The sequence below is a fragment of the Panthera uncia genome (genome assembly GCF_023721935.1).
Source record: "Panthera uncia isolate 11264 chromosome B3 unlocalized genomic scaffold, Puncia_PCG_1.0 HiC_scaffold_1, whole genome shotgun sequence".
Classification (NCBI taxonomy): domain Eukaryota; kingdom Metazoa; phylum Chordata; class Mammalia; order Carnivora; family Felidae; genus Panthera; species Panthera uncia.
Window position 1 is genome coordinate 11,101,027 of NW_026057582.1, and position 24,268 is coordinate 11,125,294.

General features: G+C 45.4%; 1 protein-coding gene across 2 annotated transcripts in view; it reads left to right on the top strand.

Annotated features, from left to right (window-relative positions):
• The first annotated feature begins 772 nt into the window (after nt 1-772).
• Nucleotides 773-24,268, top strand: part of LGMN (legumain) — a 35,779-nt gene continuing 12,283 nt past the window's right edge. Inside the window, exons 1-4 of one of the 2 annotated variants that reach the window (XM_049612275.1) lie at nt 773-905; nt 10,834-11,000; nt 21,801-21,898; nt 23,117-23,198. In XM_049612275.1, the coding sequence (XP_049468232.1) occupies nt 10,863-11,000; nt 21,801-21,898; nt 23,117-23,198 (318 nt within the window). In that variant the 5' untranslated portion in view covers nt 773-905; nt 10,834-10,862. Of the gene's footprint in view, nt 906-10,833; nt 11,001-21,800; nt 21,899-23,116; nt 23,199-24,268 lie in introns of those variants that run through there. The other variant, XM_049612276.1, reaches the window with a different exon arrangement.

Here is a 24,268-nt window from a genome sequence, read left to right on the forward strand (position 1 = left end):
CCTTATTCCCTCACATCAATTCCATTCAGTTCAATTTACTGTGCCACATGGCACTGGCATGCATAGTATTTCTTCTTTTTCCCATTTCCTTGTGAGATAATACCAAACATTTGAGAAACAGCATTGCATAGGAATTAAGAGGATAGGATTCTGGAATTTAGACTGCCTGGGTGTGAGTTCTGGCCCCACCACTTCACAGCTATGTGATCACAAGATTAAGTTATCTTCCGTGAGTGACCGAACCTCCCTCAGTCGTCCTACCTGCAAAGCCAGGGCCACAATAACAGTGCCTATCGCTCATAGGGTTGTCTCGAGGATTAAACGGATCTGCATATCCGAATCTCCGGGGGATCTTTAAAGGTTCCAAAACCCAGGACACGTGCAGACCAAGGAACTCACAACATGTCTGGGGTGACACAGGGCCATTCGGTACTTTTGAAGCTTCCCTAGACGATTCCAAAGTGCGACGAGTTTGGAAGCCACTGGGTCAAAGTGCTCCGCGCGCTGGTTTTGATCCTTTGGTGGACACTTCTGGAATTACTGCATCACCAGGAGGTCCCACGCACCCCGGGACCCCCCAACCCTACTTCGTTGCTAACCCTGTTCCCCAGGCTTAGCGAGACCCTGGCTTAGAAGCCCCGGCCGGTGCATGCTGGGACTTGTAGTCCCTTTGGTTTGCCGGCCCCGCCTCGCCCCGCCTTCCATTGGCTTTCTCAGACGCCCACCCCGAAGTTCCACCAATCACCGCAGCGCGGCTGGCCATTAAAGTCTGGAGCCGGCCGTTGCTCCGCAATCACTGCAGGGCGGACATCACGAGGTGGCTCGTCTGAGGCTGCGCGCCGCGAGGAGTTCCCACGGTCCTGCCGCCCGCCGCTGCCGCTGCCTCCGCGGTCCGTCTGCTGCAGGTAATTACAAGCCCCATCCGGGGACCCGGGCTAGGCCGCACGTCCCGGGCCAGGGTTGCTTCTCTGCTCACGTCCCGGGTCAGGGTTGCTTCTCTGCCGCGGCTCTGGGTCTCACGGCCGCGATTTTCAATTTCCCCGACCCTTTTTGAGTAATCCTTTTCTCACCCCGGGGAAGAGGATTTCGGGAAGCGGTGAATCCCAAGGGAAATGCGGCGAGCTCTCAGCCCGCCCTTCCGGAGGGTGGTCGTGGGCTGATGGGGGCCCTCTGTTGCGCGAGCTCTGGCTGGAAGCCCAGGCTCTTCTTCCCAGGCGCAGGGAGAAGCGGGCGCGCGGAGAGAGTATTTTGCTCTGGTCCCACAGGCAGGGCGTGCCGGGCAGGGTCTGGGGCTTGGTTCCGACCTTCAGGATCTAGGAGCAGTTCAGCTTCTTGGTGCCTTTTTTTTTTTGTTTTTTGTTTTTTGTTTGTTTTTTGTTTATTTTTTGAGAGAGAGATTGAGCGAGCGCGCACGAGCGGGGGAGGGGCCGTGAGAGAGGGAGACGCAGGATCCCCAGCAGGCTCCGGGCTCTGAGCTGTCAGCACCCAGCCGGAGGGCGGCTGGAACTCACCAACGGTGAGATCGTGACCTGAGCCGTAGTCGGACACTGAACCGACTGGGCCACCCAGGCGCCCCAGCTTCTTGGTGTTTTTAATGCGGAGGGTTGCATCCATTTCCACCCACTTAATTACCACAACAGAAATACCCAAACGTATAAAAACATCCTTTCCCAGAAGTTAGAGGTGCCCTAGTTCCCAGAGACTTGAGCTGGTGGGACTCACAGGATGATTCACTTCAAGCATGAAAGTGAAAGCTTGGTTTGGTCCCCTGCCCCTAACTATTAGAGGTGAGGTTGTACCGACATGGGTCATTCCAGGCCAAGAATTGTAGGATCTGGGAGTTGGAAAAAAGGAACTTTTACCACGTGCTTCGTTTTATAGATGCAAATAAATGCCTGGGGTTTGAGACTTGCACTGTGTACGTGGTGAGTGGCGTAGCTCAGCTCTTTTACTGTAGGGTTCCATTAGTTAGCAAACGTTTATTGAGCCTTACTAAGCTCTTTGAGCAGGGGGCATTTGTAAAGGGGAGAGGCAGCCTATAGAGAACCGGTCCGGTGTTAAAAGGGTTTGCCCTGGGGCAGCCCGTTGGCAAATCTAGCCCAAATCTAGATTTGTGGGAAGAGGTAGAACTTAGTTTGAGGGATGCACAAGAGCTAGTGTGATGGAGAAGAACGTTTCACCTGGAAAACAGTGGGTGAAGGCATAGAGAGAGCAAGGATTTTGGACTCGAATCTTGAAACCTGGTTGGAACAAGGGATTTCATGTGGGTGGTGGATTTCATGAGCTCTGTTTCATGAGAAGATAGCCGTATATCCTGCAAGGCGTCCTGTGCTGCTGTAAGAGGTTTAGATCTTGTCCTGGAAGCTTGGGAAGCTGAATTCAGTAGGTGTGTACGTTAGGTAGTCTGTAGTGTGGAAAAATATTGGAGAGAGGTCACAGCAGGGAGCACAGGCAGTAATTCCCAGGAGAATCGGTGAGGCTTTTTGAAAAACAGTTGCAGTTGGGAAGGAGAAGAGAAGAGAAAAAGTTCTGAACTGTTAAGGAGGTGAAATACACCATACCCAATATTGTTCAGTAGAAGTATATTGAAGTGAATGCTGTTTCTTGAGTTTTCCAACCTATACACTATCTCGAGAAGAACCACCCAGCACTTCTTTTTTTAACTGCAGAAGTTGCTTTGTAGACCGTAATTCACATCCCAGTTAATGATGGGGGAGTTGTCACATGTATCAAAGATGTTGAAATCTGAAAGGTTAAGCCGATGATAACACTTAAATTTTCTTGTAATCCAGAAAATGCAAATTAAACCTATAATTAGATCACTTTATGTCCATCAGATTAGGAATTATAAAGTTCAGTGCAGTTAAGAAATGATAGGTATTTAAAAAAAAAAAAGAAATGATAGGTATTTGAGGGAAAGATTCACTACTGATAGAAGTGTATCTTAGAACAGTATAGCTACTAGCGAAATGAGTATATCTGAAGACCTAGTGGTTCCACTTCTAGAAAGTAGCCTAAAGAAATATACATTTGTATTCAAGGAGAGGAGTATTAGGATGTTTGTTGCAACTTTGTTTATAGTGATAATGTTTTGAAACTGCCTAAAAGTCCTTTAGAGGGGAATGTTTATAAAGTGCACATATGTGTTTTTAAAGGTATAATAAAGTGAATGAAAAGAAATGCTAACTTGCGATTGTGGTTATCTTGTGGTGTGGGGAGAATAGAACAGGATATGGAAACAAATTTCATCTGTAACATTTTATTAGTTTTATGGGGAAAGACTCTTCACAGATTTGCAAAATATTAACAGTTCATGGGCTTAATGATAAGTTAATAGTTGTTTTACATTATACTTTGTACATTTCTGTAATTTAATGTTTACCCTTCAGCTTCTTTTTTTACAGTTTATTTATTTGAGAGAGAGAAAGAGAAAGAGAGAGAGCAAGCAAGGGAGGGGGAAGATAGAAAGAGAGAATCCCAAGCAGCCTCCCCACTGCCAGTGCAGAACGCATTGAGGGGCTTGAACTCATGAACCGAAAGATCATGACCTGAGCCGAAACTAAGAGTCAGACACTTAACTGAATGAACCAGCCAGGTGCCCCTACCCTTCAATTTCTTGAAGTATAAATTAACAAAATTTAAGTTAAGAATTAACATCTAACTGTAAAAGTCTTTCAGTCATTTTGGTAAAATTCTACAAACTAAACTGATATCAGGTTTCAAAAATAGTAATTTTGGTAAAAGGAATTCAAGTGTCAGCCGTGAAAATAAAAATTTGGATAAACTTAACCATTGGGCAAATTTTACTTTGCTAAATTCCAAAATTATTCTAACCGTTAGGAGATTTTAAAAGTGTTTATCGACTGTCCATTTTGAAATGTGTTTCAATTGCTCAGACTTTTTGTAATGTTAAAAAATAATTTTTAAAAAGGTAAAGTCGTCACTCTATAGATACAAGGGTGAACAAGTAGTAAAGATTACATTTAACTTACATTGAGGAAACAGTGCGGTGGTTACAACCAGTTCAAAGGCGACTCCATGCTATGGATATATTTGTAGATCAGAAATAATGAAATAAATATGCAAATGGCAGGCAAAACTGGCTTCTTTCTACAACCAGAAATCATCTGAACCTCAGCTTGATAGAATTCATTTGTATATCTTTAGATAAGAATTGTTTGGGGTGCCTGGGTGGCTCAGTCAGTTAAGGGGCTGACTTTGGCTCAGGTCGTGATCTCACGGCTCATGTGTTGGAGCCCTGCATCAGGCTCTGTACTAACAGCTCAGAGCCTGGATCCTGCTTCAGATTCTGTGCCTTCCTCTCTCTCTGCCCCTTTCCCGCTTGTGCGCGCTCTCTCTCTCTCTCTCTCTCTCTCTCTCTCAAAAATAAACATTAAAAAAAAAGAATTGTTTGCATTGCTGTTAATCCAGTTTACAGAGATGTGAAGAAAAAGTTCCATAGAGTCAGAATTAGGTAACCTTGAAGGACGTACTCTAATCTAGAATTCAGTTTGCCATGGACTCAGAAATTTTCCCTATAGGAAAAATATTGATTACCCTGAATAAGATACAGTTTTCAATTGAGATTTAAGATACGATCCAGTTGGATTTGTTTTAATCTCACTCTTCAGACAGGAAGTTTAAAGGTTTGAGAGCTGAATCTGCCCTAAATAATTTAGTTCTACTATCATTGTACAGATAGACAATTCCCTAGAGACGGAAGCTTCTCCTGTGAGTTAGTAGCTGTGTGTCCTATGTTAGAACTTGGCACTACACGCTTGTTAAAAACAGCAAGACAGGTTTTATTCCAGCAGTTTTATTAGGGACAGGTGGCTTGAGTGTAGATCTGAGCTCAACTCAGAATACAGCAAGGATAGCTAGGATTTATAGGTGGACGGGGTCAGTGGATGGAAAATTACTAAGTGGAACTTGATTAGATATCAAAGGGGGGCTTTGATTCTTGCTAAACTGAGCTCACCAGGCCAAGACCTAGTGAGAAGGGGGCTCAGAGGGACTTGACTCCAGTTCGGTCAAGGATGGGTCCTTATCCTCTCTCCCTGTGTCTTGCATACTGTCAGTCAGGGTCCACTAATGTTGATCTTATTGTAAGCCCCAGGAGAGTAGAGAGCAGGATGAAAGACCTTCAGGATCGGAAGGTTCTTTTCTGATGTCCTTGACTAGCTAGCTGCTTTGCTTGGCTTTGATGGTTCCCTGCTTCTAAAGAGTCAGTAGCAAATTGGGGACTGGCATTGAGGTCACACCCAGTGGTGGTTAAGGTGTGGGCTTTGGTGTCAGACATTGGTTTGAACTTGACTGTGCTACTTAGGGTAGTCCTGTGATTGGGGCCTCATTACTTGTATTGCTGGTGACAGTTTATCTAGAATGGGCACTCTGTCCCACACCTAGCAAATGAATGGAACCTTACTTGCTAGTATACTTCAAGTCAAGTGGAGTCCTTTGATGGAATTACTGACCTTGTGTAACCCTGTAGCCTGAGAGAGACGCAGGGCTAGTGGGAACAGCAGAGGACTTGTCATTGGAGGTGGGTAAAATTCATTCGTAAAGGTTTGACCGATGGTCTTGACTTTGTGTGGTTCAGGTTCTCCTTTGGTAGGTTCTTTTAAGAGAAGAGCTCCTTGTACAGATGGCCCACAAGTGCCTTAAAATAGTAAGGTGGTGAGGAGCACCGCGGACGACCTGCTGGTGGAGGGGTTGGGCCCTGGGTAGGGGATGCGGTGCACCCACCTGTGGTTACCCGGTTTTGCAGACATCCACATAAACAGCTCTTTTTTTGTGACAAGCAGGGTGACACAGCGACAAAAGCAGTCTCTGGACCAGATCTGTGTGTCAGCCCCAGGCTTGCCGCTTACCAGCGCATTTGTCTGCCTGTCCGGCCTCGCTTTTCTCAGCTCTGAATAGAGCGATGAGACTGGCTCACAGGCTTTCGCGAGGACTGGGTGGAGTGAACGTGGCGCGGCTCATTGCAGAAACCCGCAAGCATCCCACTCTGCCGCCCTGTGCAGCATATGAACACGCGTCTCTGTAGGGGAGACCTTCTCTCCTCTGGTAGGGGTAACACGCGTCTGTGTCATTTTCTCCCCACAGATGGTTAGCAGACTAAACACATCCCCACTACAGTCCCCTTGGAGATCTTTCCACTGTTTTAAAACAGGTTAAAACAGTGCCCCATCGCAAGCGTGTGCCGTGGCTGATTTAACTCGACAGCCCTCTGTGGAGGACACATTTTGCCATTAGAATGGGTGGGCTTCCTCACTTCCTTAAAGTCTTTCCCTTTTGACGAGATCGGGTGCGTTTAGGGTGGTGTGGCCGTAGACAAGTCTTTCCCTTTTGAAAAATAATGCCTCCCACTTCTACTGGACTCTGCCTCCTGCCTTATATTTGCTCCTGATGGTCATCTCCCCTGACAACGTGTGGATTTCAGTCGTGTGTCTTCCCACTAGAATGTCAGCTCAGTGAAGGGTTCTGTCATTTAGTTCACTGTTCTGTGCTGTGTTTGTTGGATGGATGGGTGGGTCGGACTGTAAAAATAGCCATCATGGGGGTGCCTGGGCAGCTCAGTCACTTAAGTGTCTGACTCTTGGTATCGGCTCAGGTCATCATCTCACAGTTCATGAGTTCAAGCCCTGCATTGGGCCCCGTGCTGGCAGTATGGAGCCTGCTCGGGATTCTCTCTCTCTCTTTCTCTCTCTCTCTGCCCCTCCCCAACTCACTTTCTATCTCTTTCTCAAAATAAATAAATAAACTAAAAGAATATAGCCATCCTGAAGAGGTAGTTCAGCAGGGATCATTTACTTTGCCTTCGTGAACTTTTCTTTTTGACAGAACAAGAATCACAGGCATGTCACGAGATTATTTGTGACTTTTGCCTGATGCTTGGACTTTGTCAAGAGTATTGCTGATCAGGAAATGGCCGGGTGAGGCTGGCTGCTTTGAGACGCGTTCTTGCTGAGGACAGTGGAAAGCTTATGTTACTCATCTTCATTCTAGACCCCAATATGTTTCCCCAAATGGTATTAACACACGTGTTTTTTTAAGTGACACTTTCCATCAGTGTCATACTGTGAGGCCTTTAACTTGCCATTCTGTTCAAGGAACCGTCCTGCGTGTTTATAAGAAACAGCAACAACAAAAAATCGCAGACAGGAACCATTGCCAAATGTTAGCTATGAAAATGTCACTTGCATATTAATAAAGCAGTTTTCCCCACTGAGGGGTAGCATGCTAGTGTATTAGTAAAAGAACGACAGATGAATTTGAATTTGTAAAAATAACCTGGCGGTGGTTTCTCGGTGCCTGCTGTATTGTTTGCCAATATAGGCAGTTAAGCTGGTGGTGTCCCTTCTGGGGTTCACAGTCAGGCCAACTTCTTGATTCTGGTTTTTTTTTTTTTTTTTTTTTTTAATGTATTTTGAGAGAGAGAGAGGGAGGGGCTGAGAGGGAGCAAGAGAGAGAACTCCAAGCAGGCTCCTCCATGCTGCCCTCGTAGTGCCCGACAGAGGGGCTCCATCTCACAAACCGTGAGATCATGGCCTGAGCCAAGATCAAGAGTCGGATGCTTAACCTACTGAGCCACCCAGGCGTCCCTTTACATATTCTTTTTGTCCCTAAACGTGAAGGGAAAAAGTCACATGGCAGGGCCTCCAGAGGAATGAGCCTCCTTGTGATTAAGTCACGTGAACCAAACTTGGAAGAGACTGGTGTGCACACCAGAGAGCCCGCTTAATGACTGCCGATGGAAGATGATAAGAACTGGCCGCTGTGCCTGTCACGTCCTGTGGGCTGGCTGGGAGTATATTCTCGCTCCCTGGGGCGGGTCAGAGAGACCCGATCCTGGTTTTATTGGAACATCACCACGCCCACTGGTTTATGTATGGTTTCTGGCTGTGCGCACAGGACAGCGACAGAGCCGGACAGTTTTGAGGGAGATGGTGCGATCTGCAAGGCAAAATAGTTCTGTCCAGCTTTTTAGAGAAGAAAGGTGCCAGCTGCTGGCCCGGGGGAAGGCTTCCCAAGGAGGCTTAACTGCAGTAAGGAGGCCGCCTGGCAAGCTTGGGTTCAAAGAGCTCCTGGGGGGGTCATCTCCGTCGTCAACGTCACCTCTGCCGTTACCTCCCAGCCCCATGGCGAGCCCCCATCAGGTCCAGAGGACTTGGGAGAGTGTCCTCATGTGCACATTAATACATTAATAGGCCAGCTGGTTTGGGTACCAGGATGGCCGCCTGGGCAGTCTACTGCCCTCATCTGTTCTCTGACTTCATCTGTCATATACCATACTAAAAAACAGACCAACTATGGCATCTGGGTGGCTCGGTCAGTTGAACATCCGACTCTTGATTTCAGCTCAGGTCATGATCCCAGGGTCGTGGGATTGAGCCCTACATTAGGCTCTACAGTGAGCATGGAACCTGCTTGAGATTCTCTCTCCCTCCCTCTCCCTCTCTCTCTCTCTCTCCCTCCCTCCCCCCGCCGTCCCCCTCCTCTGCTCCTGCCCTCTCTCACTCTAAAACAAGCACAAACAAAAAGCATGGCCATTTCTGAATAAGCTTAAACACAAATCTGGGGCACCTTATCGTGGTTCCCCGTTCATCTGTGGAAGACCTTGCGTGGTGCTAAAGAAACGTGGATCTAGCACCAACTCAGGTTACACGTTAAGAATTGAGTTCCTGGAGGGGCTATCACCCTGGAGGGGGTGGCGGGGAAAGAGTAGCCTCAGGTCATGAGGCTTTGGGCCAGAGGTGAACTAGAGCCCGCCAAAGTTAATGAAGAACGCAGTTGCATCAAAAGATAGTCCTAGACATCACCTGTAGCTCGTTAGAAATGCAGAGACTCAGGTCCAGCCCAGGCCTCCTGAGTCAGAATTTGCATCCTAACAAGATGTCCAGAGGATGTGGGTCACGGTCAGGTTGGAGAAGCACTGGACTAAGACACTGTTAGGTTTTTAAACTTTTATTGGATTCAGGGCTTCCTGTTTCCTCGCTTTTGGGGGGAAAATCCACTACTCAATCCATTTTTGAATTTTAGCAGTGTTAGGTACAGAATGCTAAGGATTGTTTCTTAGGCTTTTAGGTGGTTCATCCCTTAGCTGGCAGCATGCTCGCCAAGGATAGAGGCTTTGTCCTGTCCTGCTGCGTTCAGAGCATCCAGCATGTTTTTTGCCAGAGTGGGTGTCCAGGAGACTCTGGCCAACTGGGTGAATGAATGAATGAGTAAGTGAATGGGTGAGTGAGCCCTATTTGACAAATGGCATAAGTGTCAGAGGTCAGCTTTGCAGACTGTTCTGCTGAATCCCTACATCTCAGAGACTGGTTTTCCTCTTCTCTCAGTGTGACAGGCCTGGTATCTGTCACAGGAAGGCTGTTATTTTAGAATAACATTCAGACACAGGGCAGTGTCTGATCTGAGTAAGGCAAAGTGGCCGGGACTCGGCCTGGGTACTGTCTCTTATGCGTTAAAACTTTAAAGTTTTGGCCGTGCAGTATAAAATTGGGCATGTACTTCATTAAGAATAAAGTCTCAGGGCACCTGGGTGGCTCAGTTGGTTAAGTGTCCGACTTCAGCTCAGGTCATGATCTCACAGTTCGTGAGTTCGAGCCCCGCATTGGGCTCTGTGCTGGCAGCTCAGAGCCTGGAGCCTGCTTCAGATTCTGTGTCTCCCCTTCTCTCTGCTCCTCTCATGCTCATGCTCTATCTCTGTCTCTCAATAATAAATAAATGTTAAAAAATTAAAAAAAAAAAAAAAAAGAATAAAGTCTCAATGTAGAACTGTGTGGCAGAAAGCCTGAACCAGGAATTCAGAAGGCATGGGTTCTGGTCTCTGGCCAGAGCTGGCTGACTGGATATTGGACAAGTCACTTCTCTTGCTTTAATGTCCCCTTCCTATAACAAGGAATAAAACATTTGCTCTGCCTGCTTTACTGAATTCGTGTATGGTTGTAAATATTGTACAAAGGCATTGAGCTGAGCTGCCAATGTTTGACTATAGCTCGTCCAGGTAACTCACTCAAACTTATAAATTGCCCCTCAGTGTTTGAATTTATACGAACTTTATTGCATAATAATATCTGTTAATTGTAGTAAAAAGAGAGCTAGGAGGAAATCATCCTGAATTCTACCTGCCGCCAATCACTATCTACTGTTAAATTTCTATGTCTGCCCTCCACATTTTTCTACGCACACATTACATATGTATTCTTTCCTTGCAAACATTTCATACAGGGTGGTAGACATTCTTCTAATACAGTGAGTTTTGTTGGTGGTGGTGGTGAGTTTTATCTGCTGTATTCCAAGTTGTGATAAAAACTTTTTAAGTTTTTTTAATGTTTGTTTATTTTTGAGAGAGAGACAGAGAGAGAGACAGAGCGAGAGCAGGGGAAGAGCAGAGAGAGAGGGAGACACAGAATCCGAAGCAGGCTCCAGGCTCTGAGCTGTCAGCACAGAGCCCGACACGGGGCTCGAACTCATGAACCGCGAGATCATGACCTGAGCTGAAGTCAAACGCCTAACCGACTGAGCCACCCAGGTGCCCATGACAAAAACTTTTTAAAGAGTTTTCACAGTATTCTTTGGTTTATACCCATAACTTCAACCTGTAGTGAGGGAGATAGGAGTAGACCTTTTTCCCCTTAGGGAAAGGGGCCACAGAGCTAAAGATAAAATTCTGCTCAGTCCTCATTTTTGTCCTTAGCCTGTTCTATCTGATGACTAACTGGTCTTCTCTTTTTGACCCATTTGCTGTGATATTTCCTCAGGGGCCAACAATATTCTGTTTTTGTCATTCCTTTTTTGCGTGACTCTCTGCTTTTTTCTCCCCAGGTTCCTGCCGTTGAACTCTGAGGCACAGAATGATTTGGGAAGGAGCTGTGTTGCTCAGCATGGTCCTGGGAATCGGTGCTGTTCCCATGGATGATCCCGAGGACGGGGGCAAGCACTGGGTGGTGATTGTCGCAGGTTCAAATGGCTGGTATAATTATAGGCACCAGGTAAGACCATGACTAATGCTTTTCTTTATGACCCTGGTATTCTGTAAACAATCCTGCACATTGTCAATAGAACAGACTTTTTAAAAAGTCATTCATACTCCCCAAGGCTGGCTAAAGGATGTGTGTTGGCAAGGATGTGGAGAAATGGGGGGCTCGTAAAATGGTGCAGCCATTTTGGAACACTGGCAGTTCCCCAAAAGGTGAGACGTTGAGTCACCACGTGACACAGCAGTTCCATTCCTAGGTATGCATCCAGAGAAATGAACACATGTGTCCACACAGATGCTTGTACATGAATGTTCATGGCAGTATTGTTCATGCTGGTGAAAAAGTGGGAACAGTCCAAATGTCCATCAACTGACGAGTGGATAAACAAATGTGGTACGTCCATACAAGGGGTATTATTTGGCCACAGAAAGGAATGAAGTACTGAAGCAGGCTTCAGCGTGGATGAACCGTAAAAACATGCTGAGTGAAAGAAGCCAGTCACAAAGGACCACATAGGATCCCACTGATATGAAAGGCCAGCATAGGGAAATCTGTAGAGATGGAAAGTTGATCGGTGGTTGCCAGGGTCTGGGTGGAGGGGGGAATGGGGAGTGACTCTGGGGTAATAAGAATGTTCTGGAATTAGAGAGGGTGATGGTTACACAACTTTATGAATATCCTGGATACCACTGGGTTGTATATTTTGTTTTATTTTTTTTAATGTTTATTTTTGAGAGGGAGAGATAGAACATGATCAGGGGAGGGGCAGAGAGAGAGGGAGACACAGAATCCGAAGCAGGCTCCAGGCTCTGAACTGTGAGCACAGAGCCCAACCGCGGGGCTTGAACTGGTGAACCAGGAGATCATGACCTGAGCCCAAGTCAGATGCTTAACCGACTGTGGCTCACCATGGGTTGTATATTTTATAAAGCTGACTTTTATGTGACTTTTTTAGTTCGGTAGAGTTGTTGCTTAAACCATCAGTTAATCTGTCAATTCTCAGAAACAGGATGCAGGGTGTGCTGGCTTCTCGTCTAAGAGAGCTTCCACAAGTGAACTCATCTCACCCCGTCGTCATGGAGCAATGCACAGTAGGCCCAGTTCTTGTTTCCTCTTTGTGAACGAGAGGACTGAGGCAAAGAAAGTCAGTCCTCCACCCAGTGAGGCACTGATGGCAGGTGGTTGAGCCTGGATCAAACCTGGGCTGACTAGCTCTGAACAGCGCTGTCTAGTAGGAGGGCCACGTGCGTTGTGGTAAAATTTCTAGTAGCCACATTTTTTTTTTAACGTTTATTTTTGAGAGAGAGAGACCATGTGCATGCTGGAGGGGTAGAGAGACAGGGGGACAGAGGCTCGAACATGGGCCCTACACAGACAGCAGAGAGCCTATGTGGGGCTTGAACTCACGAACCGTGAGATCATGACCTGAGCCGAAGTCAGATGCTTAACCGACTGAGCCACCCGAGTGCCCCAACCACATTTTTGAGAAATAAAAAGAAACAGATGAAAGTAACTTTGCTACATCTTATTTATCCCAGTATATGCAAACTATCATTTCACTGTAATCAATATAAAAAGTTAATGATGAGATATTTTACCTTTTTTTTTTTTTTTTTTTACGCTATATCATCAGAATCTGGTATGCATTTACATTGACGATCTATGCAGTTTGGACGGGCCGTACTTGAAGTGTTCGGTTGCCCCGGGAGTTGCTGTACGGGACAGCGCAGGCCTGGAGTCTGTGCACCCACGGCCTGGGCAGCGCTGCTCGCGCGTTACCCTCCAGGGCTGTCTGTTTTCGTTATCTGTTAGGCAGGGCGCTGGTTTAGAAGACCTCCCTACCAGCTCCGGAACGTGATGATGATTGAATGACCTGTTTCGTGAATGTTTTTGTGTGTTTGCCGAACAAGAACTTTGGCTTGACTGAAACGTTGTTGTCATGGCAAGATGATCCCTTGTAACATCTTAGTACTTAACCACAGACCTGACCCATTTACGGAGGAGCAACCTGAGTACATGGCTGATCCGTCTCTCAATTTTCTCCTCCCTCTCCCAGGCAGGAGAAAGATAAGGTGTTAAATACAGGTCACCGATGGTGAACAGGCTGATTCATCAGTCAGTCTTTTTTTTTTTTTTTTTTAGTTTATTTATTTTGAGAGAGAGAGAGAGAGAGCGCACACACATGTGGGGAAGGGACAGAGAGAGAGAGAGGGAGAGAGAATCCCAGGCTCGAACTCATGCACCTTGAGATCATGACCAGAGCCGAAGTCAGACACTTAACCGACTGAGCCACCCAGGTGCCCCTTAAATGTTACTTATTTAATTTTGAAAGAGAGAAAGAGAGAGAGAGGGAAATCAGAGGGAATCCCAAGCAGGCTGCATGGTATGGAGCCTGATGAGGGCCTTGAACTCCTGAACCATGAGATCATAACCTGAATCAAAATCAAGAGTCAGATGTTTGAAACCGACGGAGCCACCCAAGCACCCCTTGCCACGCTGGTTTTTGTACAACCCACTTAGAAAGAATATTATTGGTTAAACATTATTAAGTATAGGGATCCAATGACCCTTTCCTCTGAGAAAACCCTTTCTGTTTTTTCTTGTGGTTGTTGAAGGGTGCTAGTTTCCCCTGGTAAAATAATATCAAAACAGAATGAAGGGAAGCACTCGCTTCCCAAAAGAAAGAGTGAAAAACACTCATCCTTGAGTAAAGAGGACAGAGGCCGAGCGGAGGAAACGTGAGCACTGAGTCATCGCTGAACTCAGCACTTAGCACTACTGGCCTGGTTCTGTCCTCAGCCGCTGCCAACATTGGCCTTCTTGGCTTTGGAGGCTAATCATTAAAAGAGCATTTGAAAGAACTTTCCTCCTAGAACCTACACAGACTTTTCAACCTATGTTTGGATGGAGGTTTACCTTCTTGGATTGACACAGCGCTTGTTCCCGCAAATTCCTTTTGTTGCGGAAGGACGGGGACACCAGGCCCAATTTAAATCACTGCTGAGTGCTTTGCTGTGTGCGTGATGATGGTTATTTAAATCATGTTTTGTCTTGACAAACTGGGTTTCTCTGGTTTCCATTTTGGGGTGGGATTACTGGATGGCCTCGAGGGGGTTGCTCTGAGGCAAGGTGGGTGGAAGGTCTGCATCTGGTGCCCTCAGCCGGTTGCGGGGGAGAGGGGGGAGGTAAGGCCTCGCCAGGGCAAGTGCCTGCAGTGTCCGGGCGGAGGAGAGAGGGAGAGGTCCGGAAGTGCAAACAGCACTTGGGGACAGGCTTGTCAAGGGGAATGGAATGGGCCACTACAGGAGGAACTGGGGTTGGAGGAGGGTTTCTTTCAGGACAGGTCTGAGCATGTGGAGGAGGAAGACCTCAGGTGGAACCGTGGGGGCGGCTGTTGAAATAGATTGCTGGCGAAGTTCACGGCCCCCTGGGGACTTTGGGGGTGACAGGAATTGAGGAGAGGCACATGTGACCAGGTGTCACTCAAAGGATGGGGGTTGGGAGGGTTTGAGGCTGTTGCTGGCAATGGGGCTCCAAGGTTTGCCATGTGTTGGCAGACACCCCCCCCCCCCTACTCCGCTGGTCTGGTCTGGAGTTGGGTGGCGGCGGAGAGAAAGGGGGCCGCCACCTCCTCCTGGAAGCTTTAAGAGCATCTGTCCCAGGAGCTGGGAGGCAGATAGGCGGGTTTCAGTCGAGGCAGAGAGGGAGAAGGAGAAGCCTAGAACTCACTCTTCTTGTTGGAACTGGGAGAAAGACGTGTGATAGAGGGCCAAGCGACAGAGTCATCACGTTTCTAAAAGACCACCTTTAGGGGCACCTGGGTAGCTCAGTTGGTTAAGCATCGACTTCGGCTCAGATCATGATTTTGCGGTTTGTGAGTTCGAGCCCCACATCGGGCTCGGTGCTGACAGCTCAGAGATTGGAGCCTGCTTCAGATTCTGTGTCTCCTCTCTCTGCCCTTCCCCTGCTCATGCTCTGGCTCTCAAAAATAAATAAACATTAAAAAGTTAAAAAAAAAAAAAGACCAGTTTTCATTTTATAGATTTTAAAAAATGTTTTTATTACTTTTGAGAGAGAGAGGCTCCACACTGTCAGCACAGAGCCCGACACAGGGCTCAAACCCACGAGCCATAAGATCATGACCTGAGCCGAAATCAGTTGGATGCTTAACTGACTGAGCCATGCAGGAGCACTTGATTTTCTAGATTAAAAAAAAAAATGGGTGTAATCACCACTTTTTAAAACAGCTCTATTGAGGCATACCTTTACATGTCCTACAGTTCATCTGTTATAATTATATACTTTCTGTGAGTTTCAGCAAATTTATACAGCTCTGCAAGCATGACCACAGTCCATTTTTAGGACACTTTCATTATTCTAGAAAGTTCCCTCATGCCGGTTTGCTGTCAGTCCCTGCTCCCATCCCAGCCCCCTGCAACCACTGCTCTCTGTCTCTATTTTCTTTTTTTTTTTCAACTTTACCACCCACCGCCCGCCATCTCATTTTAAACCTCTGATTCTCCTCTGGAAAGTTCGAGTTGGTGGTGGGCTCAGTGAGGCAACTCTGCAAAGTCCCTGACCCAGGGACTGCCTCACCCAGGCAGCACACAGTATGTACCAGGAAGTGATAATATGCACACATCCGTCAATGAGCAGACCAGGAGGCGCCTCTCTCTCTCAGATCCTTACCTGGCTCGCAAGTGGACCCCTTTCCACTGACCATGACCGGAATGTGCCAGTTGAGTTTAACCTTTGTTCTAAAGTGGTGGTTCTCATTTGGCTCACAGCTGGCCTGAGGTGGCAGCATCACAGGCAGGCATTGTCGGACAGTGGCTTGCATCAGGGAATCACGGGATGCTTTACAGGCCTGTCGTCAGAACTCCTAACACAAGCTGTGAACCAAGCTGAGTCATGGCAGTGTCTGCTCAGTGGCCCAGAGGGCCTTGCCTTCTTTATAGAATCTTGCTCAATACCGTCCTCACATACTGCTTCGTAGGCTTTTCTGGTTTTCAGGGGAAAATAACATATGGGCCAGATAGTGCAAAGGAAGTAATTCAAGTGGCTTTTAGCACCATTTCTCAAGTGTTTGACTTGGTTTCGCCCTACGCTTACTTGTTTTGAGTAGCAGTCAATACTGAGTCTAACAAGGAGCCCCTTTAGGTTAACAAAGTTAGAGGCAACCAAGTACCTCTGGACCTCGGAGAGACCCATGACCTGACTGTGAGACTGCTTCTTGTGGAAGAAGGGCACAAGGCATGGTCGGGGTCAGGAGACCTGTGTTTGAATTGCCGAGTCTGTGCTGAGTCTGTCCCCGTTTGCAAAATGTGGATGAAAGCATGTGCCTGCCAAGGTGGTGGTGAGGAGTCCAAATAGTGTAGGAGAAGTGCCAGAACAGGACACGCCGAACCTGCCCTTTCTAAAATACGTAGCGTTATTGAGGCATGTTGTACATATCACATGTGATATGTGCCGTTTCAAGTATATAATTCAATGATTTTTTTCAGTAAATTTACCAAGTTGTGCACACATCACCATAAATCAGTCTTAGAACATTTCCATCTACCCAGTTAGATTCCCTCCAGCCCATTTGCAGCCCCAGCCCCCAGCCTCAGGCAACCACTGAAAATATACCTTCTGTCTCTATAAATTTGCCATTTCTGGACGTTTCATATCGGTGGAGCCATTTGACATGTAGTCTTCTGTTTCTGTGAACATAACGTTTTTGAGATGTATCTGTGTTGTAGCGTGTCAGTACTTTGTTCCTTTTTATTGGCAAAGAATATTAAATAGTATGTATAGACCACGTTTTATCTGTCGTCTTACCAGTTGGTGGACATTTGAGTTGTTCCCATTTATTGCCTGTTGTGTGCAGTGTTGCTAAGAACATTGGTCTGTAAATCTTGGCTGGATAAATGTTTTTGTTTCTCTTGGGCAGAAAGAATTGCTCGGTCATGTGGTAACTTTAAGTTCAACCTTTGAGAAACTGTTGAGTCACTTTCCAAAATGGCGGCACCATTTTACATTCCCACAAGCAGTGAATGGAGGAGGTTCCTGGTTCCCACATCCTCACCAACACTTGTTATTGTCTGTCTAGCTGTGAATTGGTGTCTTGTGCTTTCAACTTACGTTTCCCTAGTAATTAATGACATTGAGCATCTTTTTATGTGCTTTTTAGCCATTTGTGTATCTTAGGTGAAATGTTAATTCAAATCCTTTATCCACTTTTGATTGGGTTGATGGTCTTATCAATGTTCTTTGCATATTCTAGATGCAAATTCTCTATCAGATACTTGTTTTGTATATATTTTCTCTTACCCTGTTGCTTATCTTTGCATTTTCTTAATGGTGTCTTTTGAAGCATTCAAGTATTTAATTTTGCTGATGTCCAGGGGCACCTGGGTGGCTCAGTCGGTTGAGCGTCCGACTTCGGCTCAGGTCATGATCTCACAGTCTGTGAGTTCGAGCCCCATATCGAGCTCTGTGCTGATGGCTCAGAGCCTGGAGCCTGCTTCTGATTCTGTGTCTCCCTCTCTGTCTGCCCCTTCCCTGCTCATGCTTTGTCTCTCTCTGTCTCAAAAATAAATTTTGCTGATGTCCAGCGTATCAATTTTTTTGGCTTATGGACCTTACTTTAGGTGTCATGTCTACAACATCTTTGTGGTTATAACTCAAAGTCCTGAAGATTTTGTCCTAAGTTATCTTCCAAAAGTCTTATTGTTGTAGCCCTTACATTTAAGCCTATGACCCATTTTGAGTTAATTTTTGTGAGTAGTGTGAAATGAAGGCCCAAGTTCATCTTTTTGTGTGGATTTCCATATGGTCCCAGCACCATTTGTTGAAAAGACTGTTCTGTCCCTGATGTACATTTGATCCTTGGAACAACATAGGTTTGAACGGCACAGATCCATTTATATGCAGGTCTTTTTCAGTAAATATGATATAGTACTATACAGGCATTTTCTCTTCCTTATGATTTTCTCAGTAACATTTTCTTTTCTGTAGCTTACTTTCTTGTAGGAATACAGTACATAATACATATAAGTATGCGAAAGGAAGTAAAAGTCCTTCAACTTTTTCAAAATTGTTTTGGCTGTTCTTGGGTTTTTGCAATTTCCTATAAATTTTAGGATCATCTTGTTCACTTCTGCAAAAAAGCCTGCTGGTCATTTAAAAACATTTTTTAAATAGAATTAATTAAGTCTTCTCATCCGTGAACATGAGGTGTTTCTCTGTTTATTTTGATCTTCTTTAATTTCCCTCAACATTTTCAGATTTTCAGTGTACCAGTCTGACACTTTTGTTAGAGTTATTCTTAAGTGTTTTTATTTTTATTTTTTTTAAATGAACCTGGCTTCTGACAAAAGGAATAAATAATAGGATGGTTGTCACCAAGGGGAATGGGTGGGTATACCTGGTCACTTTCACTTTCATCATAAGAATAAGTTAAATCTGACATAATATTGGTTTGATTTTTTTTTTAATGAAAAGGAAAGCAAAGAACTATCTATATGACCTGTGTGTGCAATTTAAAGAATAATAATAATGATAATAATAATAATAATAATAATGAATACCTGTATCAGACTAAAAAAACAAAAAACATTACTAAGACCCTATGCCCTGTCTGATTCAGTCCCCCTCCTTCCTGCCTGATGGCAAGCTCCTGAATTTTTTGTCAATCATTCCTTCACTTTGCTTTCTGGTTTTACCATATGTGTATTTAACTATAAACAACAAAATGTTTACTTTCGCCTGTTTTGGCCTTTATATAACTGTAATCATAGTGAATGCATTTTTGTGTGACTTATTCTTGTTTGCATTATGTTCCTGAGATTCATCTATTTGAAACATGGGTTGTAGTCCTTCCTTCCATCCACCCATCCATCCATCCATCCATCCATCCATTGGAGCTTTATGGTATTCCATTATATGAGCATATGACAGTTTATTTTTTCCAGCTACTAATGGTCCTTTGGGTTATTTCTTTTTCCCTTTCTTTCTTTCTTCCTTTTTTTTTTCTTTTGCTATGAATAATCCTCTACTGCACAGGTTAGAGTTTTTTTAGGGTCTCGCTAGGAGCAGAATCCCTGGGTTGGAGGGAATGTGCTTCAAGTTGATTGGGTAATGGCAAGATATTCTCCCAAGTAGAATGCCAATCACACTAAACTTCCACCATCAGTGGATTAGTTTTCTAATGTTGCTATAACAAATCACAAGCTTAGTGGCTTAAAACAATGCGCATTTATTATGTTACAGTTCTGGAGGTGAGAAACTTGAATGGGGGGTCTTACTACATTAAATCAAGATGTCAAAAGGGCTGTGTTCCTCTCTGGTGACTCTGAAAGAGGTGCCATGTTCTTACCTTTTCCAGCTTTTACGAGCTGTCCTCATTCTTTGGCTCATGGCCCCTTCCTCCATGTTCAAAGCCAGCAATGGCGCAATTGAGTCTTTTCTGACATTGTATCCCTGCAACACTGATTCACTGCCTCCTTCTTCTACACACCAGGACCCCTGTGACCACACTGGGCCCACTGGAATAATGCAGGATAACCTCCCTATTTTAAGGTCAGCTGATGAGCCATCTTAAATCCATCTGTTTTAATTCCCCTTTCTTAGGTAGTGCAACATGGTCTCCAGTTCTGGGGATTAGGAGGTGGACATCTGTGGGGGCTATTTTCTTTCCTACAACTGTTAGTATTGAAGGTCTTCCTTGTTCCACAGAAACGGGGATTTAAACATTTTAGCAGTTTGTGTATGTATAAAATACTTATCTTAGTAACTATCTTAAAACAACCTGTTCAGATTTTCAGCTCCTCCCCCTCTCTGGGCGTCTCTAATTTTTCCGATTTCTCTGTTGTCCCTCCATGAAGCACCGTCAAGTTCTGGAGGCAGAGTGCCTGGGATATCTCGCTATGAGCTGGGTGGCTTGGGCAGGTCACCTTACCTCCTTAAGCTCCAGGTTCCTCTCCTATAAAGTAGGGATCATTACCTTAGTCACGTAGCATTGCTATGAGAATCCCATGAGGTGGCGCCTAGAAAGTCTCAGCACGGTGCCTGACACGTACTTGAAACTCAGTAGATGTATGAGCTTTTGTTATTTATTGATTCAGTCACCCATTCATGCAACAGCTCCGAAGTGCCAGACCCTGGACTCACTCGCCCAACATTCAGAACTGTGTATTTAACACCCATCGCTAGCTGTGAAGTCCATTTGTTGTGAGGCATCTACACCGCCGGGTTTAATGCTCGATAAGCTTTATTGCCGTGCTACGTACTGTGTAGAATGTGATGTGTACTGAAGGTCCAGTTCCTAGAGCTCCCTTCCTCAGAGAGGCAGAGAGCTGGGCTCACTATGCTCTTCATGTGTGTCTATTTGTTCGTGAAAGACACACAGGAGCAGAAAGTGAGAGAAGTTTTTCCTCACCGACCTCAAATGATTCCCAGGTTCCGGACTGGACCACGTGTCATCTGAAAAAGGAAGCAAAGAATGTCTTCACCCTCTTATGGACAAGGAATCACGTTAACAGAGTTTTTCTTTAAGCCCTAATGTTGTCACTCTTGCTATTTTTTTTTTTTTTTTTAACTAAAGAGTACATTTCCTCCTTTCAATACCTGAGCTGACCTTCTGAGTTTTCAATTCCCTGAACAGCAACGATGGCAGCCGAAATTACTTGAATTGGAAGAATCCTGTCTGATACAAAACTAAGTTTTTAATCTGTGGTTCATCATTCTGTTTTTCAGAGCTAATTCTTTGCTTTTGGGAGACTTTTATATGGTGTGGAAAAATGAAAATAAATTCTTCAAGACTTTTTAAGGCCCTTGTTATCCATAGTGGTGATGCTGTGCATGTGTGTGTGTGTGTGTGTGTGTGTGTAACCCACATATACCAGGTGAATGAGAGTTTGGATAATGGGTGTGAGGTAGGGAGTTAAAGAAAAATTGTTTTTTAATGTTCATTTATTTTTGGGAGAGAGACGGAGACAGAGACAGAGCACGGGCAGGGGAGGGGCAGAAAGAGAGGGAGTCACAGAATCTGAGGCAGGCTCCAGGCTCTGAGCTGTGAGCACAGAGCCCAACGCAGGGCTTGAACCCATAGACCGCAAGATCATGACCTGAGCCAAAGTTGGATGCTTAATGGATTGAGCCACCCAGGTGTCACCTCCCTTAAAAAAAAGTTGTTTTTTTTTTTAATGTTTGAGGTGGGGAGTTTTAAAAATTGAGTTAAGGGGTGCCTGAGTGGCTCAATCGGTTAAGCATCCGACTTCAGCTCAGGTCATGATCTCATGGTTTGTGGGTTCAAGTCCCACAGCGGGCTCTGTGCTGACAGCTGGGAGCCTGGAGCCTGCTTCAGATTCTGTGTCTCCCTCTCTCTCTGCCCCTCCCCTGCTCACGCTCTGTCTCTCTCTCTCAAAAATAAATAAAAGCATTTCAAAAAATTAAAAATTGAATTCAAAAAAGACTGATGTATATGGTTTAAAATAATTTATTTTTAATTTTTTTGATTTGATTTATTTTTTGAAAGAGAGTGTGCGAGCAGGGAAGGGGCAGAGAGAGAGGGAGAGAATCCCAAGCAGGCTCTGTACTGTCAGCGCAGAGCCTGACCTGGGGCTCTAACTCATGAACCATAAGATCCTGGCCTGAACCAAAACCAAGAGTCAGATACTTAACCGACTGAGCTACCCAGGCTCCCCTAAAATAAGTTAAATACTCGAACAATAAGGAGTGATTTACAACATGTGTTCCATGAGAAAGAACTCCAAAATTGACCTCCTTCTGGGCAGAATCTAAAACTTGACAAAATCCTTTCTCCAGGCGGATGCATGTCACGCCTACCAGATTGTTCACAGAAACGGGATCCCTGATGAACAGATCATTGTGATGATGTATGATGACATTGCCAACTCTGAAGAGTAAGTAGGGAGTATTTTTGAACTTGGTGATGAATTCGGGATTTTTTTTTTTTTTAAATGCATACCCGCTCATAGGAATGTTTAGAATTAATATTAGAATATAAACGTTAGAACGTGCACAGACTGGCAGATGAAATCCCACAGGGCTGCTTCATGTAGAGCTTTGAACACAACTGGGGGGGGGGGCACCCCGGCAGTGTCAGTTGGCATAGGAGTTGCTGAAGGGTGTTTGGGGCTGGTGGCTTTGGGAGAGTTTGAAGTGTAAGTTCCTTCTTGGGACACCTGGGTGGCTCCGTCGATTAAGCGTCTGACTTCAGCCCAGGTCATGATCTCACGGTTTGTGGGTTCGAGCCCCATGTCGGGCGCTGTGCTGACAGCTTGGAGTCCGGAGCCTGCTTCTGATTCTGTGTCTCCCTCTCTCTCTGCCCCTCCCCTGCTTGCACTTTTCTCTCTCTCTCTCTTTCTCTCTCAAATAAAACGTCAAGAAAAGAATTTAAAAAAAAAGTGTAGGTTCCTTCTCAGCTCTGCAGTGCTCATTCCTGACCTCCGAGCAGGGGCAGGCAGCACAGAGGGGTTGCCTCGGTGGCCCTGTGCGCAGGAGACTCTTATTTGTAGGCTGGATCCTACTGCCCTTCTTTCCGTGCTAATTTGCTTTTATTGTTTGTTGAATTCAGCTTTACAAATAGTTGGTCTCATGCCTGCTTATCTGCCGTGTTGAGATCAGAAGCAGCATTATGGCTACTAAACTGCACCGGTGCTCGTCTCCCCCACTTCTTGTTTTCCCTGCTGTGGCCAAGGACGGCTGATCACACGACAGCACAGACTCCATTCTGAGCTTTCTCGCCTGAGCTCTTGTATTAAAGTCTTGTCTTCCGCCCCATCTTTTTCTGTAAAGAGTTTTGCTCTGAGAGATCTCTCGCTCGGGTCTTGCCCCCAGAAGGCCGTACGGTTCCTGCAGGAGGCCAGCCACACCTGTCATTTTCAGGACAGCCCTTCACTGCTCCCACCAAGAACCGGAGAACTGTGGGCTGCCTGAGATCCCCAGGCTCTGAAGTCACTAGCACGTTGGCGGCTGTGCGGGTGATGAGAAATGTCTCTGACAAACGTGGTCACTCCCTATTTTTGTACATAACGGGGGCATAGTTTTGAAGAGAGATTTCAGAGCCATATCACACCGCGTGCTTCAAATGTGTCCCTCGGTTTCTTTGTTTTCTTCAGCAACCCCACGCCAGGAATCGTGATCAACAGACCCAATGGCTCGGACGTGTACGCGGGGGTCCTGAAGGACTACACCGGCGAGGTGAGGGGTACGAGGTTGGAGCCAGCAGGGCTTGTGTTCATTTCAGTGACAGTACGCCCCTCGTTCTCGCATTTCCGGGATCAGAACCTCACGACACTGATTTCTGGGCGGTGCTTCATGTTGGTATTAAGATTTGCACTTGAGTAATTTCTGAGAGTTTTGAAAGAAAGCTGAGGAAAGAAGAGGAAAAAAGCTAGAAGTAAGTTGTAGTCTACTGATCTTTAGTTTCTAGTCTTTTTTTTTTTTGTAAGTTTATTTATTTTGAGAGAGAAAGAGAGCGTGCGTGCGTGAGTGGGGGAGGGGCCGAGAGAGAGGGAGAGAGAGAGAGAATCGCAAAGCAGACTCCACGCTGTCAGCACAGAGCCTGATGTGGGGTTTGAACTTACAAACCTTGAGATCGTGACCTGAACCGAAATAAGAATCAGGCGGTTAACCAACTGAGCCACCCAGGTGCCCCATCTAGTCTTCTACTTTAAGCCTGATAATGGATTTCCTTCAACAATACCTGATTTTCTTGAGATCTTAGCAGAGATCCTTGCTGCTAATCTGATTATAGAGCTGTGCTCTTTTCTGAAAATGGATTTTCTCAGCACCAGCCCTGCTGCAAAGAAGGCATCACTGGATTTTGCGGAGATAGTTTTTCATTAATTGTAATTGTGTATCACTTATGAATTATATCGTTCCCAATTGAATTCTATCCCTCCCAATTGATTGAGGCTTTATCAATTGACACATTTTTGAAGATACCATAATGACTGCCACCGCGTGGTTTTCCGGATTGTAGAGGGATCTCTTAGGAACTAATATTCCTGGTAATAAAGGAGCATCTATCTGAAATTCAGCAATTCTTTCAATTTTTTTTTTTTAATTCCAGCACAGTTGAATTGAACATGTGCTTGTAACATAGATGGTCTCATTTTTATGAAATTGTTTTTATATAGTGTGATAAAGAAATACTTGGAATCTTAGTGGTAGGGGGTAGGATTTTTGGCGATTTTTTTCCCCCTTTGTACTTTTCTGTATTGCTTTATTTTTATTTTTATCTTTTATTTTAGAGAGAGCATGTACAG